General features: G+C 47.1%; 1 protein-coding gene and 1 pseudogene across 10 annotated transcripts; both read right to left on the reverse strand.

Annotated features, from left to right (window-relative positions):
* Positions 1 to 1,899: 1,899 nt before the first annotated feature.
* On the reverse strand, positions 1,900 to 22,916 carry LOC101317295 (low affinity immunoglobulin gamma Fc region receptor II). Of its 10 annotated transcripts, none has more exons than XR_012331991.1 (9): positions 18,255 to 18,465; positions 14,153 to 14,173; positions 12,123 to 12,380; positions 7,613 to 7,867; positions 6,886 to 7,005; positions 4,617 to 4,673; positions 3,211 to 3,345; positions 2,621 to 2,658; positions 2,433 to 2,511 (listed from the first exon to the last, which is right to left on the reverse strand). XR_012331991.1 is itself a non-coding variant. In XM_073805208.1 (8 exons), exons 1-8 carry the CDS (start codon positions 18,364 to 18,366, stop codon positions 2,422 to 2,424), a joined length of 948 nt encoding a protein of 315 aa, XP_073661309.1. In that variant the 5' UTR covers positions 18,367 to 18,465; the 3' UTR covers positions 1,900 to 2,421. The 10 variants fall into 10 exon arrangements, 6 of the variants coding, with proteins under 6 accessions (XP_073661309.1, XP_033715917.2, XP_073661332.1 ...); XR_012331990.1 differs by having other exon boundaries at positions 3,211 to 3,348; XM_073805208.1 differs by lacking the exon at positions 3,211 to 3,345 and having other exon boundaries at positions 1,900 to 2,511; positions 12,123 to 12,377.
* On the reverse strand, positions 9,240 to 12,016 carry LOC141276770 (polyhomeotic-like protein 1; annotated as a pseudogene).
* Positions 22,917 to 24,328: the final 1,412 nt, after the last annotated feature.

The raw sequence follows: 24,328 nt of genomic DNA on the forward strand, positions 1-24,328 counted from the left end.
TTGGGGTGCACGTTCTCCTCTAAAATCAGGCATGAAGTCAGCCCACCTACCCACTTGGACTGAGGGGAGGTAGAGCTATTTAGTCAAAGGGAAATCAGGTTCTGTTACTGGAATCAGGGGAAATTCATGCTGGATAGGAACACTGTCCATTATAATTGGATTGGCAAAAATTAAAAACACTCAACATTGACAAGGGGGTCAGGAAATGGGTACCCTAATATGTCCTCCTTTGGGAGGACATGTAAACTGCTTTCTTAAAGATAATATGAGAGTATCCTTTGAGCCAATGATTCTACTGCTCGGAATTTATCCTGCAGAAATACACGTGTAGTCAAAATAATCACCCAAGAATGTTGGTCATTGAAGTATTGTGTATAACAATGAAAAAGTGCTAATATTTAAAATGTTGGTTAAATTAAATATGGCATAGAAATTGTTCTATAGAATACTATATAAACCTTAAAAAAATACTTCCATGGAAGAGCTCCATAATAAACTATTAATCAAAATAAACCAAATGCATAAGCATATGTAAAGTGTGATCCCATTTATGGCCTTAAAAAAACTATAAATATGTATTAGATGCATATCAAAAAAAAAAAACAAATATACTCCACATGTTCGACAGTGGTTACCCACCAAAGGGAGAACAGAATGGGGATGGGGGGCAAGGACAAAATGGAACTCTCAATTTTCCTCTTTATATTTCTGTATTATTTGAGTTTTCATGCTCACAATGAGTATGAGTTTTTGCCTATGTGTAAAAATCTAATGTGATCCATATGTTTATATGTATTGCTATAGACAGGAATGTGGATTGACATCTTTTAAACCTTAGCATTAGATGCAAGCTTTTATATACAGAATGGATAAAAAACAAGGTCCTACTGTATAGCACAGAGACCGATATTCAATATCCTATGATAAACCATAATGGAAAAAAATATTTAAAAAAGAATGTATATATATGTATAACAGAATCACTTTGCTGTACAGCAGAAATTAACACAATATTGTAAATCAACTATACTTCAATAAAAAAGTATTAAAACCGAAAAAAACACTTAGCATTGATTCTTTCTGATTTGTGAATTTATAGGTAACATTAGTTATCTTTTTTGCTTATCTGTATTTTAATTTTATTTTAAAAATTAGCAGAGTAAAATAATTTACTTATAAATAAGTTGCTACCATGTAATATATAAATAAAGGGACATACATGGTTACTATAAAAATGGGCATGAGCATATGAACAAGAAAATCGCAAAAGAAGAACTATGAATGGCTAATACTCTTAAACGCTCTAATTCTAAAGCATGTAGTTTGGCATAAAGTAAGCTCCTCAATAACCCAGTAATTGCAATCACTATTCCTTATTATTATAATGATATGTGAGTATGAAATACAATATGTGAGTATTATAGAAAGCTATGGAAACCACCCAACAAAGGAAGCTGCTAAATCCTGATTGCAAGAATGTTGCACAGTGAAGCTCTTAGAGTCCCAGGAAAAGGAGCCCTCTCCAAGGGCACCAACCAAACTCCCAACGAAGCTGTCAGTCACGTTTCTAACCTACCGGGAACTTCTCTGAGAAGTTCACATCCTTCTGTTAACTATAATAGGAGAACAGCAGGGCAGAGTCAGCAGTCTCCACTGAGGACTCATCTGAAGTTTGGCTTCCTGAGAACTGGTGTTTATTTGCCATGGGAGGAAGGGGAAGGAGACATGAAAACAAGAACACAAATTCATTGGAAGACGGATATTCAGTTTTTAGAAGAGGGGTACTCGTCCTACACTCCAAATCTTTTCTCTCCCTCACTTCCTACCCATTACTACCTTCCCAAGATTCTTACCATTGAAAAGAAACAGAACCCGAATCAGTCTACACTCCAACCGGTACAGTGTTTAAAAGGTAATGTTGTTAGTGTAGTATTTTATTATCAAAGTAATATATGATCTGTACAGAAAAATTAACAGAGAAAATGAAAAGCACCAATAATTCCACCACCCTGAAACAATCACTTTTAATATATTGGCATATGTTAGTCTATCTCAACATTTTTGAAATCATACATACTTATCTAATTTTTCTCATGTAACCTGTAACATAAGCATTTCCCATGTTTCTACAATCTCTTAATAAAGGTAATTTTCACTGGCTTTGTGGATATATAACAGAAGAGTCCTGATGGCGAGAAGTGCTGAAGCACAGAAGAAATCAGCATTCAGTTATCTGAGACCATATCGTCTGTGGCTTTCAAAACAGGGAGATTTAGGGTTCACATAGATAACTCTGGAAGAGTCATTCTCCTTTAGAACTGCAGCATCCTCTTCTCCTCCTTCAGAGGAATTCAGGACAGAAGACACCAGATCTTGGCCTCTCTGATTCTCTTCCCCAAGTTCCAGGCAAGAAAATGAAAACTAAATGTTGTTCTGGTAAACCGACGACTCTGTTTCTTCCTCTGCAACTTCCGGATACGAGAGAAGTGAATAGGTGACTGTATTCTCAGCCTAGAGAAAGCAGAAAGGAGCAATGGGGATCCACAGAGAGGTCACAAGAATGAAGGCAACAGAAGAAGCGGCAGGGGAGAAGGAGAAGCATGTGGCCGGGATGGCTCACCTCCATTTTGGCAGCCTCTTCAGCATCAGCGAGATTGGCTGTGGGCAAAAAGAACAGAGATCAGCGGGGGCACTGCCTACCCGCGCTGCTGCTTGAGGCCCAGACCAGGCTTGAGGCGAGGACCACTGATCCCCAACTCAGGCCTGCAGGCCAAAGGCTTCATCCCCCACCCACCCTTGGTATCCCAGACATGGCCTCCCGCACGGGCCACACTAGCAGAGGGAGGCGCTCATTTGTGCTGCACTCATTTCAGAGGATCACTGAGTTTTCCTCAAAGCAACCAGGCAGCTTCGGGGATCTGAGATATACTGGGGAGGAGATGGGGGTGTTGGTATTAGAGTGAAGTAATCCAGATGTTTGCCAGCCACAGATGGTGGCCTTTCCACATTGGCCAGATGTAGTATATCTCTGTTGGAACTTTGAAGAATCTGACACTCCCTGATCTCACAAAGAAAGAAAGCATGAGAGTGAGAGTGAGCAAGGGAGGCTGGAGGAAAAGAAAGAAGGAAGCAAGCAACCCAGCCAGTACTCTCCCTGGTAAAGATCTAAGACACATCCAAATGTCCTCATGTTTTCGCCAATAAACTCACTTTGCCAGTGCGAAAAGCAGCCTCAGTAACTGCAAAGCAGCATTCCTCAGGAAGTGGGGAGGGAGTCTGAGACAATGCATCTAGTGTCTTCATTCATCTCCAGGACACAATGAGTCCCTGTGTGCCATGCTCCAGCTTCTGGAACAAACCACGTCCTGAATTCTCCTTCTAATGCATCCCTCAACCATCCCGGCAACTTAGCTGTGCCTTTTGGGAAACCATCAGCCCCAGTGCCTTCCTGCGAAATAAATGCCTTGTGAAATATATTTATGCCGGTGTAGGTAGAAGCAAACATCAAAATGGCTAATCCACTTGTGTTTGCACTTTTTTCTACAGCACTTTGGCCCTGGTGAAGACTCTGGTCCATATCCCCATTTGGCCTGGCCACAGGACATAGGGGCCTTGCTCAAAGCGCAGCCGGACAGCTGTGCCATTTTGCTCAAGCTCTCAAACCTGTTGGCTCTGCTCTGAGTCATACTCCAGCCACCTGAGGTGGAGTCCTCGAAGGCTTCTTTTTCCTGTCCGTTTCTGCTGTCTGGGAGTCCCCAGAGAAAGCTCCAGTTTCCTTCGTGCTCTGGCTTTAACTGCAGTCAGGAAGTCGCCTGGAATATTACTGCTCCTTTAACACATTCCCACTTGGGCCAGGGCTTGGATGGTCACTGACTCTCAGAATGTCAGGCCTGGAAGGGCTTAGAGATCACCCAGGCCAACCCACTCATCTCCTCAATGAGGTGACTAAACCCCAAGAGTGGGAATGACACTCAAGATTCCATTTTATGATAGTGACAGAGCTAGGGCCAGGCCTGCGTTTTAATAAGCCTACACGAGTGGGCATTAGAACCAAGATTTGCCCACAGAGTAAAGCCCACTAATGCACGTGGTACCCCAGAACTTTCTCAGGCCGAAATCTCCTCTTAATGTTCCACGAAGAGCTGAGCCCTGGTACCCTTACCCAATCATTCCACAGAGACAGACTCTGCAGCAAATCTAGGTTTTATTCCTTAGGGCTCTTTCTCCTTTCCTCTAGAATTTTATCCCCTTAATTCTATTTGCCTTAGTCTTACAGCGTCTAACCCCAGTCCTCTGCCAGCTCTTCCAAAGCTTCACAGAAAGACCTAAGTATCTCTGATGTCCTGCTCTGGAAAAATCCCCAGCAGTTCTGACCCCAGAAACTCGGACAAGGCCCTCGCCTCTCTATCTAGGACAGGTGTTCATCTTCTCCTTGTCTCCAGTGAGGTCCTCTTTAGGCCCAGGAGTTAGTCTCAGAACTGACCAAGAGATTTGAGCCCCTGCCCTCTGCCCACTGCCCCCTCCCTCTCCTGTGCTCCCAGCAGAACTCACACAAGCAGCTTCTTGATGCACAAGACAGGGTGTCATTGAGCCCCCAGAGCGGGAGCTGCACTCACCTGGTTCCTCAGGGAGGGTCTCTCCCATTTCCCTGTGTTCAAGGGTTCCTGGGAGGGCTAGGAGGGGCACATAGGAGGTTAGTAGGATTATGGGGTAGGACCTGAGTCTTCAGGACCAAGGACGACCAGAGGTAAGATTGGGTTAGAACCAACACACACCCTTCTTCCACACAGACACCTCCTCTCCTCCCCACTCCCCAGCGACTGCTCTAGCCTGTACAAGGGCTGGTCTAGAGAGACGTAAGTTGGCTAGGTTAACAGTAGGGACTCCTGGGACTGTCAGAAAGGCCATTCTATTGCATCTTTCTTAAGCTTGCTCTGCCTTTTAAAAAACACCTCTTTCTTCCTCTCGGTGTCTCTCCCTGAATCTCTACATTTACTTATCATCAGTAACTGAGGTCTTAGCTATGAACCAACTGCAAAGTGCTTTGTGAGGTATTAGCAGTATTATTTTCTCTTCATCAACGGCTCTGAGTCTTTTCTCCCTTTTACTTTCTCTGCATCTGGATATCTTTAGCACTTTCTCTCACCAGCAAGCTAGCTTTTCAGTGTTATGAATCGTGACCATTTGCTTATTAGATTTGTAGGACACCTTCCCTTCTCTCTCCGCTCTTTAATGTTAGTACTAAGGGGGAAGGAGGCTGCTTTCCGAGAGTTGAAGTTCTTCAGCTGATCAGTCAGTGAACAAATGTTTATTGACCATCTTGCTGCGTGGCAAGCATGTGCTAGGTGCTGGCGGGGGACGGACGGGGGAGAGCGCAGAACAAGGAGACGTGGTTACTGCCCTCCTGTGCTCTTGCCAACGCCTTTGGAATACAGCTTAGTTCTTCAAAGGTAGCCTGCGTGGATTCCATGACCTGGAATACATCCTTCTGCCCTGCTTCATCTCTCCTTTTTTTCTGCCTCGTAATTTATGGCTTCAATGGCATCAAACTGCCTACAGCAACCTCCTTACTCTTCCATGATCCCCATCCTAGCCACAGTGCTTCTCATTTCCATGTCTTGGCCCCCACGCCTGGAATGCTCTTCTAATCCTCTTTGCCTGGTCAACTGCTACCCTCAAACATCACCTCCTCCATAACGATAACAACTTATACTATGTGATGTTTGCTGTCCGCTAGCTGCCGGCTCATTCACCCTCATAACCCTGTGAGGTAGGTTCTATTCGTGGCCTCATTTTTCAGATGAAGAAACTGAGGCACAGAGAAGTTGAATGTGATGAGGAAAACAACTTTTATTTTCCTGAAAAAACAACTTTGTTTTCCTGAGTTGCTGCCTAGGCATTTTACAGCGTGATAACCTGCTTACACCCAGAATCGGAACATTTGAGATAAGGACTTGAGTTTAGGACTCCCGCCATCAGTTCTCGCTTTGCTTTTCCTGGGGCACCTTTTAAAATAACCCCTTAGCGTTAAGCCCGCAAAATAGTGTCCTCCGCCCCAATCACTTTATAAGTACTAGCGGCTTGCTACACTGCTCTCTCTCTCCTGCTCACCCATGACCGGGGACAGAGGACGGCCACCCCCTTTCCCATTTCTGGGATCTGTAAGTAGCAAGTCTTGTGACTCCACTTCCTTTGCGTGAGCGTACCGAAACTGTACTTTCAATCAAAATGACCCCGGGGTTTTCACTTCCCCAATCTGGGAAGTGAAATCAGATGCTGAGGGAGCTGCCAAGCCCATGTGGGTGGCTTGTGCCTCCTCTTTCAGCAGGTCATGATCTGCACATTCTTAAATGAATACACCAACTCCATCTTCTCCACATATTGCCTAACTCACCCAACGTTATCCAGCTGGTGAGCCGAGGAGCTGGGATTTAAACTCAGGCAGTCTGGCCCCACCCGGGGTGCTTCAGTCGCGACACAACACTGCATTCCTGTGAAGCCTTCTCTAACTGCCCCGGCCCATGCTGGCTTGCGCCAGCTCTTCTGTCCCCCGTCACAGCCTGCCTTTGCGTTCTCTAATACTGGTCTTATCCCCTCTAATTATACTGATCTATTTGCATTTCAGTCTTCCCCACAATATTATGAACTCCCTGAGGGCAGAGACTGAACATCTTTATCCTGGCATCATCCACAGAGTCTATCACAGTGCTTGACACATAAGCAAGTTTGTTCAGGCCTGTTAAATGAATGCATGAATAAAATATGGGACTGTATTTGAATGCTAAGGATGCTCTAGCCCAAAGATAAGGGTTCTAGCAATGTTTGGGGTTAGGGCCTTGACTAAGTAGGAAGTGATAACAAGAGGGACCGAGGGGAGGCACAAACCTGAAACCTTTCGCCTGAGGCAGAACCAGGCTACTATGGTGCCAGCAATAGCCATTGCAGCAATCCAAGCGACTACAGCCACCGCGATCGTCACCGACAAGGAGCTGCTCCAGCTGGACCCTGGGAAACACAGGCGTCCTGTCCCTCCTCCAACACAACACTCACTTCCCCCCTCCACCTCACCTGCACAGGATTTCTGGAACTGGGCTTGTGCCTCTCCCATACCCACGTTTCTCTGTTAATCTAATGAAGGCACGCTGTTGAGTGTGTAAGGCAGAGGGAAGGGTTCCTCTTAGCCCCTCGGGGATGACAGGGAGGGTGAACCTGACGCTTCCACCACTGTACCCAGCAGAGCCTTGAACTGTCAAGGACATGCCATGCCTTTGAGAGTGAATGGACATATCATGAGACATGAGAAGAAATTAGGAAAACCTCAGCTTTTAGGAATGTCCAGGCACTTAGAGAACTTCTGCACCAATGAGAGAGCTCTGTTCCACTGCTGGGCTTGGTGTGATGGGGCCTATATTTCAAAGAGGAACAACAGCCTTGTCACCTATCACCTGGAAGCTGAGGGCTCCGAGCTCTGGCCAGCACTTAGCAAGGTGCCATGCCCCTGCCCTTTGCCCAAAGCCCAGGTTTGCTCAGATCTCCCTGTAGGTCCATGTGACCTTACCTCTAAATGTCTAACCCCTCTTCTCCCCTCCTTTCATCTGCACAGAGTTCCCACCTTGGACAGTGATGGTCACAGGCTGTGATGTGTACACCGTCTGCCCGATAAATCCCGTGCAGTGGTACTCGCCACTGTGACTGAGGTTTGCTTGTGGGATACAGAAGTTGGAACGCAGATGGGAAAACGTCTTGGATTTTCCATTCTGGAAGAATATGACCTTATTCAGAGAACTGTTTCTCCAGCTGTGGCACCTCAGCACGATGGGCTCCCCTTCCTGGAACACGAGCCTAGGGGTCTGGAGTAGCAGCCAGTCTGAAAGACACAAAGGGACCCCAGGACCCAGGAGGTCTTCACTCAAATCCGAGACCCAGACCATCCTTACTGGTGGGCCACTGTGTGTGGAGGGAAGAGCTTAAGTTTGGAATCAGACACCCCTGCTCTGTAATTCTAGCTCCATCATGTATGAGCTCTGTGATCTTGGGCAAATAGTTTAACTCTTCTGGGCCTCCGTTTCCTCGTATGTGAAAAGAGTCACAATAACACCATTAGCTATCTACAGTAGTTCCTGGCACACAGTAGGTGCTCAGGATATGCTTGTCTTCCTGTTCCTGTCCTGCCCGACAGGCTTCTTTCTGTAGGAGGGATACAGGAGACCCAGGAGTACAGTCCCTTCCCTGAGGGAGGGAGGGAGGGAAGGACCCAGTCTGACATAGGAGACAACATGTCGGGGGAACACAGCAGAGTCAAGTGTCTTTGGGGAAAGTCACGGACATCTAACAAATGTTAGCTTATTTGGTGCATGTTAGTAAATATGGCATTTCACTTCAGCAGGGACTTTGGCAGCAGTGACACGCGTGGGCCATTAGCCTGCTGTGTACTTTTTTCCCCCGATTTTCATCCTTTTACTGAGGAAAAAGATATTTACTTTCTTTGTCGTATAGGGAATAGAGGCTAAGGTGGGTACTTATAATCTGACCTCAGCCCACACACTCCTTTTTCCTAAAGCTATAGGACAGAGTAGAGTTGGAATTGGAAAGAAAGGGTAGAAAACAATAGATAATGTTGGAAGGGAGTCGGGACATGAGAAAGAAATGACAACAGCCATACGTGTGCTACTCAACCACGCTCAGCCCCTTCAGCAGATCGGAATGATGCCAAAACAGTCTCTACACTGGCTGCTGAGCCTGCCGCAAGTGCAGGTGAAAATGCTCAATACTGAGGGAGGGAGTGACAATGAAGAGAAAACTCCGGGCCACGGCTACAGTGGGACAATCCACAGGGAAGGTGGGGAGCACCACATCTTGCTACTTGGGTCACACAAGCTGGAAAACCCCACCTCTCCCACTGGGGAGGCACCCCTGCGTTCCACCCATTTCCTCCCATACCATCCTGTGTATCCCTCCTCTTGAGGAACTCGGGCCCTGGCTAGACATTCCACTCCAGGATTAGGTGAGCAGTCCTGGTTCCCTAGACTGCCTCTTTTATAAAGGTTGGATTGGGGTAGGTGGGAATGCTGAGAATTGTGAAGATTTTTTTTTTTTTTTTTTTTTGGCGGTACGCGGGCCTCTCACTGTTGTGGCCTCTCCCTCTGCGCAGCACAGGCTCCGGACGTGCAGGCTCAGCGGCCATGGCTCACGGGCCCAGTCGCTCCGCGGCATGTGGGATCTTCCCGGACCGGGGCACGAACCTGTGTCCCCTGCATCGGCAGGCGGACCCTCAACCGCTGCGCCACCAGGGAAGCACGTGAAGATTTTTTTTAATGAAGTAGAACCCGGAGAAAATGTCAAAGCTGCTTCCATGTAGCGCCAGCAACCAATTCTTGCAGTTCTCCTCCCTGTCTGGGTAATCCCCTCTACTGAAGGTGCACATCATTGGAACAGTACTTTCTTCTCAGCAAAGTCTCTACTGGTACCAGGTTGTAACCTGGACAGTGGAAGTGTCAGCCTTAGGCTGGTTTGTGCACGAGGGCCACCTTAGGTCTCCTCGAGGACAATTTCTTGGTGCAGATCTTGAGGGCAGGGCCCAGCTTCATGTTCACGGCACTCACGAGGTGTTCTTTAAGTCAAAAAAGGGCCTTTCCACCCATCTCCTGGGAACAAAACTCCTCTGCAATCTCCTGGAAGCCTTGTAGAGAAGCAATAAACTCATACACCTCCTCTGCACTCCAGTGGCTAAGATTACTGGACAGGAACACAGGGTTGATGCCATGAGTGCTGGTGGAGGCACAGCTGTATGGAGTTTCCTGGGTCACATTCCCCATGTCCAGCTCTCACCGATAAAGGCCCAGGGACATTGGAGAGAGTTCTTCACCGTGACTGGAATTCTCTGAACCCCAGCTAGAGTCCTCTTGACCCCTGTGGCACTTGCCCTGGATCTTAGCATGGGTGATGGCAGAGGAGCTGCAGCAGGGTCCATGTTTGGGATGCAGGCAAGGGCTCCACCACTCCTGTGCCTCTCCTGGGATGGCTCCAAGCACCACCTATTCCTGAGGAGGGCCACTGAGCCAAAGGCCCAGGTGGGTGGCCACTTCTGCCTGCTCTTCCCATTGCCCCCACCAGCTGGACTAAGGCTGAAGAACTAGCCTGAGGCCCTACAGGGAGCCTGAGCCACAGCTAGGGCCTGGCTAGAGGCCTGGGGGAGGCTAAACAGGGGAATAGCTTTCTGGGTGGAGCTTTGGGCTAAGCCTGTTGCTCCTCAGTGCCAAGTTCTCTACCTAAACTGCATCTACATGGCCTCCAGCAGCCTGAGCAGACAGCCCCTCCTGCTGGACTACTGCCACTGCCCTAATAGGCATCAGGATGAGTTGAGAAGCTAGAGGCACATGCTGGGCCAAGGTCTGGTTTACCTGGAATAGGTTTCCCAGCTGTGGTCTTGGATACATCTGGGTCTGGGACAGGTTGAGGGGGAGGAGGTGGTGTTCCCCAGTAGCACAGATTGGGTCACAGTGGTGACACTGGGAGAGTTCACTCCGGGATTGGCTGGTGAGCTGGGAGGTTGATGCTGTGGCCAGATTGACTGAGGCCTGGGTGGTGCTCAGCTGCTCGCTGCGCTGGTGTTTGGGGGAGCTGGCCTGCCGTGTGGCCGCTAGATAGCAGCCAGGCTATGCAGCCGGACCTGCTGAGCTGCTGCTGGACACGAACTGCTGGAGATACTGAGGCCCACGGAGCTGCCCCTGCAGGGCCTGCTCTGCCTGCTGTTCATACCGTGGCACTGAGCTGTCTGGGAACGAGCGCTACCACCTGAGTCGGGACTCCCACTGGTGCAGTCGGCATTCTGTTGACTCTAGTCTCCATGACAGTGGTTCAGGGTCCCCATGGCTGGTGCTCTGGCTCCAGGCCTTCTAGCTCTTCACCTGGGTCCTTCAGGGTGGTGTCCACCTCATGTGCCAGGGCTCCTTGTCAACGCGCCTGCTGGTCGGGTGGGAACTTACACAGTCTCGGGGGAGGGATCCCTCACTTCCACCCCCTCCTAGAGAGGAGGAGCACTGAGGTTGAGGCCCTGCCAGGCCTCTGGGACTTCCCTCCAGGACTGTCTTTTCCTGCTGAGCACAGAGGGTAGAGATAGCAGGCCTGGAGCTGCAGGCCCACTGGGCCTAGATACCTTTGAGGAGAATTTGAGAATTGGGTGAGGGAAGGGGACTAAGTGAAGAATAGCACTGACAATATTCATCATAATCACACTGCAGCTTTTCTCTGTGGGGAATGTTTTCTTGCCAGGAGCTTTGGAGGATCATTAATCTGTTCAGCAAACATTTATTAAGCCCTGTCCCGTGCCTGGGGCTGGATATAAAAAGTGGTTAAGAAACAACTTTCGGGCTTCCCTGGTGGCGCAGTGGTTGAGAGTCCGCCTGCCGAGGCAGGGGACATGGGTTCGTGCCCCGGTCCGGGAAGATCCCACATGCCGCGGAGCAGCTGGACCCGTGAGCCATGGCCGCTGAGCCTGCGCGTCCGGAGCCTGTGCTCCTCAACGGGAGAGGCTGCAACAGTGAGAGGCCCACGTACCGAAAAAAGAAAGAAAGAAAGAAAGAAAGAAACAACTTTCACCTCAAGTTGAACAGAGGGCAGGGGGGCAGAGAAATGCTGATTCTCACCGGGACCTGATGGGGGAGGCAGAGTATCTCCACTGAGCTGATGAGGAAACCAAAGCTCAAAGGTAAATGAAATCATCATGTTTACGTGGCTATAATTTCCAGGGCTAGGATTCAGTTGTGGTCTGTCTGTGCATCTGACTCTGCCATAAAAATGGAAGGATTTCTATGAACTAGGGATTTCCTTCTGCTTCTCTCATACCCACCTGCCTGTCAGTGGCCTTGTTACCTTCTTGCCCAGTCAGCACCGAGAAATAATATATAATATTCTGAGAAATCTCTTAGGAACTTCCACCTCACCACACATACTAAGCAATGGGGTGCATGAAAAGGGAAATCAGTGGACAAAACCCCTTCAAACAACTCACAGCCATGCTTCCCAGTAAGCAGGCAATTCCCCTTTCCGAAAAACCTCTGCCATGTAAGCAGATGTCTTCTATCCTTGCTCTCCCAGACTCTCCCAGGCCTTCCTCCACTGACCGGAAGTCACGTACAGATGCACAGGGTCGCTGAGGCTGGTCTGCTCTCTCTGACACCTGTAGTCTCCGCTGTCATTGCTGCTGGCCTTAAAGCTATAGCTGGACTGGTTCTGGCTCTGGATGAAGCTCCCATTATGGAACCACAGGGTGAGGTTGCCTTCATACAAGCTGGTCCCCTGACACATCAGCGTCACGTAATCCTCCTTGAGCACATTGATCCACTCAGGCTGAATGCTCACCACAGCCTTCGGGAGACCTGCTGAGGGGCAGAGAGAGAAGGCAGCATAAGGAAAGGGACCCCAAGGGCCTAAGCAGACCCCAAATCTCAGATGATGGAAAACTGTGGCCATGCTGGAGACATCAAGAGAGGAACCCAACCCAGAACTCTTGTGCAACCGAAGGCAGTTCCTCCAACTCGTGCAGCCCAAACAGGGGCCCGCAGGAACCCAGGTTCTCTCAGGGAGCTTGCCTCCTCCCCAGGGGAGAGGACAAAAGGTAGGGGAATGGGAGAGGGGGCAAGCAAACACACACGCACACACACACACACACACACACACACACTACACATACATCCTTTGGGGAATCACTTTCCTTCCCTGTAAGCTGAGGCATTTGGACACTAGTGGATAAACTCTCTCCACAGCTGGAAGAAGACAAATGGGGACATCTGGTGGAGGTGCCAGGCTGACAGCCAGACACCACGTTTCTGTTCTGACTGCTTCTATTCTTTCTTTTTTTCTTTGGAATAAAAATTTTTATTCATATAGTTGCTGTGCAATATTATATAAGTTACAGGTATACAATAAAGTGATTCACAATTTTTAAAGGTTATACTCCATTTATAGTTTTTATAAAATATTGGCTATATCCTGTTGTACAATGTACCTTACAGTGTATTATTTTTTTAATTTTAGAATTTTATTTATTTTTTATATAGCAGCTCCTTATTAGTTTCTTTTTTCCTTAAGATGTATTTATTTCTAAATAAAAAGAAATAAATACATCTTTTAAAAAAAGAATGGAAGAAGTCAGAACAAAAAAAAAGATATATTTATTATTTTTTTGGCTGTGTCGGGTCTTAGTTGCGGCATGAGGGATATTTTTTGCAGCGTGGGATCTTCCGTTGTGGTGCGCCGGCTTCTTTCTAGTTATGGCGTGTGGGTTCTCTCTTCTCTAGTTGTGGCACGCAGGCTCCAGGGCAGGTGGGCTCTGTAGTTTGTGGCCTGTGGGCTCTAGTTGTGTGGGCTTAGTTGCCCTACAGCATGTGGGAATCTTAGTTCCCTGACCAGGGATCAAACCTGCGTCCCCTAGCATTGTAAGGCATATTCTTTCCCACTGGACCACCAGGGAAGTCCCCATTCTTTCTCCTTTAGAATAGACCTGTCCTGACACCCAAGCACAGAGGAGTCTCTGTGGCCTCAGAAGAATAAGAAAGAGGAGAAAGGCTGGCAGGCCAGTCTAGGGAGCCCTGCGTTCAGTGGCCCATGTAGAGCCCCATCCCACTACCAGTCCTGGGAGGTGGAGAGGTTAGTGGTGCAGAGAAAGCAGTGCCCAGCCGTGTTCATCCCACCAAGCTGCAACCAGTGGTATCTCCTATTTGTGTCCAAGGCAACAGGCCCTGAAGCCTTCAGATACATGCAAAGTAGAGGATTTATCAACCCATGGGGTTAACCTAAGCAAATCATGTGATTTTGCATGTGGCTGAAACTAAAATGGCCTGGGTTCGTGATTTAGTTTGGAGAGAGGAAGGCAACTGAGACAGAATACAGTTATTTTCTGTGACAGAATCTGTGAGGTCTGACCGGAACAGAAACAGAAAGGCTGTGCCCTGTGGCTGCCCATCCCTGGCTTCCCTGGGAGGAAGGGAAGGAGGAAGGAGAAGGGGGCAGGGCATCTTGTGGGAGCAATTACTCTTTCCTGGTTCTACCTCAGTCCTGGGTTGCTGGTGCACCCAGAGCACCTCCAGAGACGGTGCAGGGAGCAGAGAGAGAGGGTAGCTGGGGGGAGGGAGAGGATGTGGTGAGCACTTACCATGTTTCCCAGCAACAGGAGCTGTAAGGGAGAAAGCAAAGATCAGCCTACTTTCTCATTAGATATGATGATCCATCATTATAAATAATCACCTCCTTGCAAATCCCCTTAACTCTCTTGCCAGTCTCTGTCTGCATTACGTTCCACCTGGGTTGTCCATGCCTTTACTTCCGCAGCTGTGTGTTAATGAAATTCCCACATAAGCAGGCAGGTTGGTATCTCTGTAAATCTACTGTCTCCATATTCAAAAGGACACTAAACTGCCGTCTGACACTTTTCTCTAGTATGTTTGCTCTGCGGCTCTTGGTAGGGACAATCATTTTTCCTCACTCCTCAAACTTTCCAGTCCTCTGCCTCCAGTCCCGTCTCACTCAAAGATGACGCCTTCCTTTATCCTTCACAGAGAAAACAAACGCAGTTAGACAGGAGGTCTCACGTCTTCCCCCAACTAAATCATCTAACCTATTGCATCTCTATCCATCTTCCTTTCTTGGTTTTCACTGGGAACATCTCTCCTCCCATCTGTGGTCAGTCTCTGTCCTAGGTCACATTCCCTTTCACCCGCTCAAGGATTTTCCTCTCTCTGTTATTCCCTTTCTCCTCTGCCTCACCCATTTCTCGATCTCAGCTGGACCTTTCCTATCAACATAAATATATTCCAGGATCTTTCACTGAAAGGAAAAAATCTCACTTGACACCACACATAATTCCAAAATTATTTTTCTGCTCCCTTTCCCAGCCTGATTTCTCAGTTCTTTTTCTACAAAGGCTGTCGTCATTTCTTCTCTTTCCAATCACTGTTTCATTCTCTGCAATTTGAACTCTGCCCTCACCAGTCCACTAAAACTTTTCTTGTTAAAATCACCAATGATCTCAATGTCAAATCAAGTGGACACAGTTCTATTTCTCTCCCAGGTTCCCCCATATAAGTGTATACCTTCACCATCTGCCCAGGTACTCGTGCCTGGAAACTGCAAGTCCTCTTTTATTCCCCTCTCTCTCCCAAACCCCATCAGCCTTTGCACCAGTAAAGTCGTGATCATCCTGCTTCCAGTTAATTCTTGAATGTGTCAGCTTCAGTCCATGTCCACACTATTTTAGGTCACCAGCAGCTTTCTCCCATCTCCCAACTTATCTCTTCCCTTATTTTGCTCCCCCGACAATTCATTCCCCACAGAGAAGCTAGAGTTATTTTTAAAATAACAAATCAGATAATATCACTCTCCTGCTTACATGCCTTCAGTGCTCTTCCTTTGCTCTGAAAATAAAATGTAAATATTTACAAGGCCACACCTGACACAAGCCCTGCTCACCTGTCCAGCCTCATCTCGAGCCATACTTCCCCTACTCATTGAGCTCCAATAACACCAGACCTCTTCAAACTTGGGGCTTTTCTGTATGCCCATCCCTCTACTTTAAACCTGCTTCCTTTGTATCTTCAAATGGCTTAATTCTTATCATGCTTCAGGTCCTAGCTTAAAAGACACTTCCTCAGAAAATTCTTGCCATATCATCCCGTTAATGTAGGCTGTTCTCTCATGTCCCCCGCAACAAGTGTTCTTATCAGAGTATCCTGTTTACAGTTTCATTGCCATCTCCCAATTCATATTTATGCATTTGTGTTCCTTTATTTACTGTTTCTATCCCTCAGTAGAATGTAAGCTCAAAGAGGGCAGTGGTCATATTAATTTTATTTGCCAATGCTCTGGAAATCATTCATTGAGTCCATCTAGGTGGGAGATAAGAGAGCCCAAAATTGCGTTGACAATAGAACGTAAAGATGAGGACATGGGCATGAGAGAAATTTAAGAGGGAGAGAGAACTTGGCACTTGAAGAGATATGGGGGTCTTGTAAATGGGTGACTGGGAAAAACATTAGCTGTGCTCACACAAATATAAATGTTAGGAGGAGAAGGACATTTGTGAGGGGAAGATGAGAGCTGGATTTTGAATGTGTTTTGTTTCTGAGCTGACAAATCAATTTGGAGGTCTCCAACCAGCAGGTGGAAATATGAAATTGTACTTGACACAAACAGGAAAGATAGGTTTGGAAATTATTGACACAGAAGTGATCGCTGAAAAGCAGAGTGTGCAGGGGTGACAATGTGGCAGTGCAGGGAATGGGCAAAGAAGCAGGACTAAGAGGAGGAGGAAGAGAAGAAACAAGTAAGAGATGAGAGAAGTAGAGAGAAGGCACCTTCCATGTATTCATCCAACAAACACTAATGAATATTAAATATGTTCATACTCAGTATAATACTGTCACTGTGAGGGAGGCAAAGACCTTGTGCTTTAGGTCAGGAAGACTGTCTCTCTTGTTCAGTGATAAATCTCCAAGTCCTAGAACAGAGCCTGCACGGAGCATTTATTTAATGGGAGAGGCCACAACAGCGAGAGGCCCGCATACCCCAAACAGAAAAAAAAAAAAAGAAAAAGAAAAAATTGAGTTACTGAGCAATGAAGACCTAAATATGGCAGCCCAGATGAGAATGGAAAAGATGGAGTCAATCTTTGTGACTTAGCACAAGGGCAAATGGATAAAAATTCCAAAAGTCTCTCCCAGGAGTCCTGTCTAGGCGTCACATTGGTATCACTATAGCAGAGGTAGGGAAGCATGCCACTACTCCAGGCCTCAGCTTCTCCATACGAAAAGTGAGGTAGTTCAGTGCTCCTTTTTCACGCTATTCTGCTTCAATCCATTTCATCCTGCTCGTGGGAGGATACTCTCTCTTCCTCACCTCCACCTCCTGTCCCAGTATCATCCGGCATTGAGGGCCAAGGCTCCCAGAGCTGAACAGATTTTACTATCGACCATAGTACATAACTTGGAAAGTGGCTGCATGTCCTCTGGGACCATACTGAAGCACGATTGAGGGTAGATACTCTAGAAATTGAGCTTGGGGAGACATTCCTGGCAATAACGCTTCCCTACTTGGTCTTCCCTAGACTCTTCCACCCACCAGCACTATCAGTCCCTGGTCCCTAGCTCACAGCTGAGAACATGGTCAGAAAGGAGCGCTCAGTTGCAGCCTAAGATCCTGTCTTTCTATTCGATCAGTGACAGGACGTATCCCCATGTTTGTGCAGTGCAAGGAGGCATGCACGATTCCTCTGGTCCCACAACTGATTCTAGAATTGCCTTGCTTATGTATTCTCTGATCCCCATCCCCCGGATAACCCAGACCCTCCTGTGCTTTTGCCCAGGGGAATCTCCTTTCACGTAAAGAGAATAGGCTTCTGCTGCCTGAAGTGGTTTCAGGGGCAAAGAGAACAGCCACTGCCCCCAACCATGTGTTTTATTGCTTCCCCCCACCTCCTATTGGCCTAAGACAGCATTAGCCCTCCCGTCTAAGATATGGTCCCAGTGAAACACAATTTCTAAGGAAGGTAAACACCTTGGCCACTCATTAGTCCTTCAAGTCTAGGTCACTAGACTTTGCTCGCAGCTGGCTCTGCTCTGGCGGGTAGCAGAGCACCAGGGACCTCGGTGCACAGTGAAATTGGGCAAAAGACTTAAAAAAAAATGAACTCTGCTGGGCTTCCCTGGTGGTGCAGTGGTTAAGGATCCACCTGCCAATGCAGGGGACACGGGTTCGAGCCCTTGTCCAGGAAGATCCCACATGCCGTGGAGCAACTAAGCCCATGCGCCACAACTACTGAGCCTGTGCTCTGGAGCCCGCGAGCTACAACTACTGAGCCCATGCACCACAACTGAGCCCGCACGCCTAGAGCCTATGCTCTGCAACAAGAAAAGCCACCGCAATGAGAAGCCCATGCACCACAACAAAGAGTAGCCCCTGCTCTCCACAACTAGAGAAAGCCCGTGTGCAGCAAGAAAGATCCAACTCAGCCAAAACTAAATAAATAAGTTAATAAAAAAAAATAAACTCTGCCAATTTCATAATTTGCCAAGGCCAGCAAGGTTATCAGAATCTGATTTTCATCAGCCTGCCTTCACCCTCCTGACTTTCCTGACGTGCTTCCCACACCAGCCCTCATCCTTGCCCAAGCTCAGCCCCAACCGAGGTGACAGCAGCTGAGTTAGAAAAGCATGCCTGCCTCTGTCCCTGCTCCACTGCCCCTCCTGGGGACCCTGCCTCACCGAGGAATAGCAGAGCCGTCCACAGTAGCATGTGGCCCAAAGGATGGCAGGATGTGCAGGCAGCTCGGTCACTCCTGGCAGCAGGGAGGGCTAGGAATGAGGGGATCCCCATCACCTCCTGGAGCGAGCAGGTTGCCTCTGACAGCCCAGCACAGCAGGCACAGACTTCTCTGGAGGCTTGACAGATTCCACCCCAGAGAACAGACAAATTCTGGAGTCCAAAAGAGGAAGTGAAAAGAAGTGTTGTTTTTGTCATTGACTCCTCCCCTTCCACCCTCTTTCGTCTCAACTTTTCCATCCCAGAACTTTCAGGGTTTCCTAGAATCAATCTGGCTCAGTCCCACTCCAAATTCACAGAAAATATGGAAACTGGGAAACAGATTCTCCTCTTCCTCTGGGGCCACAGCTGGGCTCAGCCTCTGGGAGGAAGAGGGGAATAAATGATCACCCAAACTCAGCTCAGAACCTCCTGTCTGTCTCTCTGCTTAGAAAAGGTGATGGAGGAGAGTGTGTCAGCAGACTCCCCGTACTTCTACATCTATTTAGAGGCGCAGACACTGGCATCAGACTCCTCCTGAGATCGAGCATAGCGACCTGAGGCCAGCCCCCACCATTTGATTTTCTTTATTATCGTAACCCTGACTCTGTTTGTGGAACAGAAGATTGTGGAACAAAGACAAAGCTGTGTGTCAGAGTTGCAATAGGATGATCATTCTTGTACTCATTTCTCCAACAAATATCTTTGAGCAGCAATTAGTGCCCTGGTTCTTTATCTTTCTTACCCATCACTGTTCCTATCACTATGGTATGGTCAAAGAGCAGGGCTTTAGAGCTGTGTAAATCTCATTTTGAATGACAGGTAGTTTCTCAGAACTACAGATTCCTCATCTGTATAAATGAAGATTAGCATGCCTGTCCTTCAAGCAGGGTTTCTCAGCCTCAGTACTATTGACATTTGGGGCCAAATAATTCCCATTGTGAGGACCTGTCCTATACACTGTAGGATGTTTAGAAGCATCCCTGACCTCTACCCACTAGAAGCCAGGGGCACCCGCTAGCTGTGAAAATAAAAATGTCTCTAGACATTGGCAAATGTTCTCTTGGGGTCAACATTGCCCCCGGTTGAGAACCACTGCACTCAAGGTTTTTGAAAATTAAAAGAGAATTTGCGTGCTAACGAAGTCCCTAGTGCATTGTGGGTATCAAGTCAATGCTAGTTTCCCTTTTTTGCTTTCTGTTGTCATCCTCATCGACATTTGTTCACCCTCAACATCCCCAGAACATGAGTTGCTCTGGGATCTCTCTTGGGGCCCTTTGCTGGGGCCTCTCTCCCAAAAGCTCTCTGAGGAAGCAAGCTGTAATATTCAAGGAAATGACATTGTGGAACCTGTTCTTACACTCTGTGGTCTTCAGAAACTGCAACAGCCCCACTCCTCTGGCCAAGGCTTTTCTACTGGCCCCGTTCTACCCCACCTCCCACCCCCAATCTACCTCCAGCCCTTATCTGATTTTTAGGTGAAAAAATTTCTTTAACCACTGAAAAGACTCCAGTGAGCTGACATAACACTTTAAAGGTTAATTTATATAATGGGACCCACACATTGGAGCCACCCCAGTGGACCAGACCACATCATAAATCTAAACCTAAGTCAGCCTGCACTTAACAGGAAAAACCTGTCCAAGGACGTAACCTACACCAATCACAATCCTCCAACTCAGCTTACCTTACTCTAGAAATCAGGACCTGTTAGCCTTATAAGGAAATTCCCAACCTCCTAGCCAGTCATGCCCTGTCTCCACGTTGCCTCTTCTAAAGCTCTATAAAACCTGGTCTTGCCCAAATCCCTTGGGAAGAGTTCTCCACTGCTGATGAGGAACTGTACTACCTCAATCCATGGCATGTTTTCCCTTGAATAATCTTGTAACTAAATTGTTTCAATTTTGTCATTGGACAGGTCAGGCATATCTCATTTTATTGTGCTAACTTAACTGCGCTTTGCAGTATTGCATTTTTACAAATTGAAGGTTTGTTGCAACCCTCGTTGAGTAAGTCTATCAGTGCCATCTTTCCCAACTGTTTTAGGCTCACTTCGTGTCTCTGTGTCACAAAGTGACACACTGGTAATTCTCATAATATTTTGAACTTTTTCATCTGTTATGGTGATCTGTGATCAGTGATCTTTGATGTTACTATTGAAATTGTTTTGGTATTTTCAGCAATAAGGTCATCGTAAATTAAGGTATGTATATTATTTTATAGACATGATGCTGTTGTACACTTCATAGACTATGGTATCGTGTAAACAGCTTTTCATATGTGCTGGGAAACCAAAACATTTGTGTGTCTCATTTTATTGCAATATTGGCTTTATTACTGTGGTCTGGAAGCGAACCCGCAATCTTTGCAAGGTATATAGCCTGTATGGTCAATGAGGTGTGATGGGAAAACAGCCACTGAAGGTTCCCGGGTTGGCTCCTAGATGAAGGTGAAGGTTCCTACAGAGCCACTTTAGTTTGCTACCTCTCCAGCTGCTCTCCAGTGTCTCTGGTAATTTCTCTTGGATCGAGCTCCACCTAGTTCCCATTTGGAGCTCAAGTTTGTTTGTTCTAATCCTTTTAGGTAGAAATTTGGGGTGTGAGAGACTTCAGATATTTCATGGTGAGACCTAGTAGCCCACAACATTTGAGTTTATGCCCAATCTCAGCTACAGTGTAAGCACCTTCAGGAGGACCTGACAGATCTCAGGAACAGTGCTCAAGCAGTCAGAAACAGTAAGTCTGGTTGAACCAGGGAGAATTATTTAAATGAGGGAAAATAGGAGCCCTTGAAGCAAAAGAAAGCATGATGGCAGCCATTAGGAAACTCACAAAGCTTGAGGTAAGTCCACAGCATGAACTGCTGAGGGACTTGGGGAATTAAATTAAGACAATACATTTGGACTATTTTGACCAAAAGCACATCAAAATCTAAGTAGGCAAGTCAAACTGTTGGAAGACATTACAGCATCTGCTACTATAAACAGATATTCTCGTTAAAGGAATAAAGATGTACTACTATGGGAAACTTGAAAACCAAAGCAGCAAAACTGGTAGCCACAGATCAAACACTTAAATGCTGTCAGAGCGCTCACCACCTCACTCTCAGACTGCTGGGCTAGGATAAGTTGGTCAAGGAATGGTTTAGATCAACAGTAGGTTACATGCCAACCTCATGAAAATTTCCATGTAACAAGGTACACTTTTTGTTTTTAATTAATTAATTTGTTGGCTGCGTCGTGTCTTAGTTGTGACCCACAGGATCTTTTGTTGCAGTGACCGGGCTCTTCACTGCGGCGTGCATACTTCTTTGTAGCTATGGTGAGTGCAGGGGCTCAGTAGTTGGAGCACGTGGGCTTAGTTGCCCCAGGGCACGTGGGATCTTAGTTCCCCGACCAGGAATCGAACCCAAGTCCCCGGCATTGGAAGGCGGATTCTTAATCACTGGACCAACAGGAAAGTCCCCAAGGTACACTGTTAAACACCACATTCCCCGGGACTTCCCTGGTGGTGCAGTGGTTAAGAATCTGCCTGCCAATGCAGGGGACACGGGTTCGAGCCCTGGTTGGGAAAGATCCCACATGCTGTGGAGCAACTAAGCCCTCAAGCCGCAACTACTGAAGGCCATGTGCCTAGAGCCTGTGCTCTGCAACAAGAGAAGCCACCACAATGAGAAGCCCATGCACCGCAACAAAGAGCAGCCCCCCCGCTCGCTGCATCTAGAGAAAGCCCGCGTGCAGCAACAAAGACCCAACACAGCCAAAAAAATAAACAAAAAAAAACCAAAAGAAAACACCACATAATCCCCAACCTGGTGGCACATCCCTATTAAGCATTAATTTGGCTCTAAGAGATCCAAGGCTTAGCTACAGAAGTGGGACCCTCAAATATCAAAGAATTAAGCTTGCCACCTTCTGGCACACCTGCCTATCTTATGTCTGATAAATGCGGTCCAAGAAGCTATAGATATCTACAAAAATGGCAACATCTTACTAAGACAACCTAGAATGACAACGGCCATTATAGGGAATCTTCCAGTTAGACAAGATGGCTCATTTAACAGTACACTTGAAAGTAAGAGTCCTCAAATCAAACAAACAGAATGGGATACCTATTTTAATTGGTATGCCTCCAAAAGGCTTCAAGAGTCCCAGAGAGCTTCATTGAAAGATTCATCGCAAAAGGGTAATGAGAAAGTAAAGACACGAGAGGTACCTAAAACAAAAGACTACAAGACTGATGTGACCCCTACTACTCCCCTCTGTCCTCCTTTACCTGAGCACCCACATTCTGCTAATCCTCTGTCTGAATTGCCTTTCCACTCTGAAGAGGCTATAGAACTGTAAACAAAAGTCTGCCAAGTTAGTGGCCTCACAGATACCCTGTATCTATTCTCAAAGGAAGGTCACCAAATGGCCCCTCTCAGGGTTGGTGAGACTCTGAGGGAGTCTCTGGTAAACTGATACCAATTATTCCCTTAAGCAGCCAAGGGGACACTAAAACTACGATTAACGGAAACCCCTGTTAAATTCTGATAGATACCAGAGCTACACTCTAAATACCTCATGCTCCAGAGCCTCCAGAAGGGATCCTGGAAAAACTGGCAGAAGCTGGTGAAGGATGAGAATTCTTACCACAGTCAGGTCTCCCAGATCTCTGTAGTGCCTGGTCAAGAGAGGAAAATAAAATTTCATGTTGTCCTTTCTTTTCCAAATTCAGGCTTTTTTGATTTTGGTTTTGGGGTACCTATTTTTTTTTTTTTTTTTTCGGTACACAGGCCTACTCACTGTTGTGGCCTCTCCCGTTGCGGAGCACAGGCTCCGGATGCACAGGCTCAGCGGCCGTGGCTCACGGGCCCAGCCGCTTCGCGGCACATGGGATCCTCCCGGACCGGGGCACGAACCCGTGTCCCCTGCATCGGCAGGCGGACTCTCAACCACTGCGCCACCAGGGAAGCCGTGGGGTACCTATTGGTTGTCAATTCTTCTCTCCCAGGGACAGCTATTTTCTTCTGTTTGTCTCATTTTGTGTTGAGAACTTGACTTGGCAACCATCAGGTTGGGGCCCCCAAAATATGGCCAGGCAGAAACATGGGCTTGTAGTGTAAGCCCTGACAGTTTTCTTCTTTTTTGCAATACAAGTGGCTGACTTAAGCTTTGATTGCCAAGGCATCCATTTCAAGGGGCAGCCCTTTCAAAGAAGGTTATCTCAGCTGAACACAGTACCAACCACACAAGTAGATAAAGAGCCAGGCCACCTCCACTCACTGAGGCTCCTTTGTTTTAGAGATTTTGGTAGGTTTAAATAACTGACCAATTGGTCTACATGGTTTTTGTTTTTTTCCATCCTGTCCTTTAAATTTCTGCTCTTATGTTTTAAATTCACCAATAAAGAGTGAGCCCCCAAAACCCTAGGACCCACCCTCAGCCCCAATAAAAGCAGAACCCCAGGCCCACGTGCAGTCTCTGTCTCCCCATGACCTTGCTGTGTGGCCCCAGGTGTGCTGTGTAATTTCCAGGTGTTATAAGTGATGAGCCTCTGTTTTTTTCAAAGTTTCCCGATGGTTATTGCTGAAGGGCATCTGGCAATCATTATAAGAACCACAAGAGCTGGTCCAACCACAACACTGGTTGTTGGTAGGCTGAGATCAGCACAAAACAGGGTTGTACCCCATTGGCTTCTGGGGTTCTGCTGACTTTTGCCAGCTCTCAGGGGAATTGTCTAAGTCTTCTTTCTCGTGGCTATCTCTGCGAGTCACTCTGGACCTTGGGAGGGCTCGTATCTTTTGTACCGTCTTTCAGGACACCCTTGGGTTCATGGGGTTGTTCAATACTGCCAGAAATATTTACTATTTTTCCCAGCTGAAACCTGACAAGATATTTGAAAGGATTTTTTAAAAGTAGCCCTATGGTCAGAAGTCGGTCAGATTGGAAACTGATATTCAGAGCCTGATAGGACCTTTTTTTTAAGGCCTTCTCCCCTAAGCTGAATGAAAGAAAATACTCCAAAAAAAAAAAAAAATCTACAAACGTAGAACA

The sequence above is a fragment of the Tursiops truncatus genome, chromosome 1 (genome assembly GCF_011762595.2).
Source record: "Tursiops truncatus isolate mTurTru1 chromosome 1, mTurTru1.mat.Y, whole genome shotgun sequence".
In the NCBI taxonomy this organism is placed as follows: Eukaryota; Metazoa; Chordata; class Mammalia; order Artiodactyla; family Delphinidae; genus Tursiops; species Tursiops truncatus.

Bases quoted from the DNA above. Each gene is read 5' to 3' on its own strand.
- LOC101317295 (XM_033860026.2), bottom strand. From the start codon at position 18,366: ATGGGGATCCCCTCATTCCTAGCCCTCCCTGCTGCCAGGAGTGACCGA. The intron at 14,174-18,254 runs GTGAGGCAGGGT...TCTCCCTTACAG, and splicing joins GACGGCTCTGCTATTCCTCG to CTCCTGTTGCTGGGAAACAT. The intron at 2,512-2,620 runs GTGAGCCATCCC...TGCTTTCTCTAG, and splicing joins AAGAGGCTGCCAAAATGGAG to GCTGAGAATACAGTCACCTA.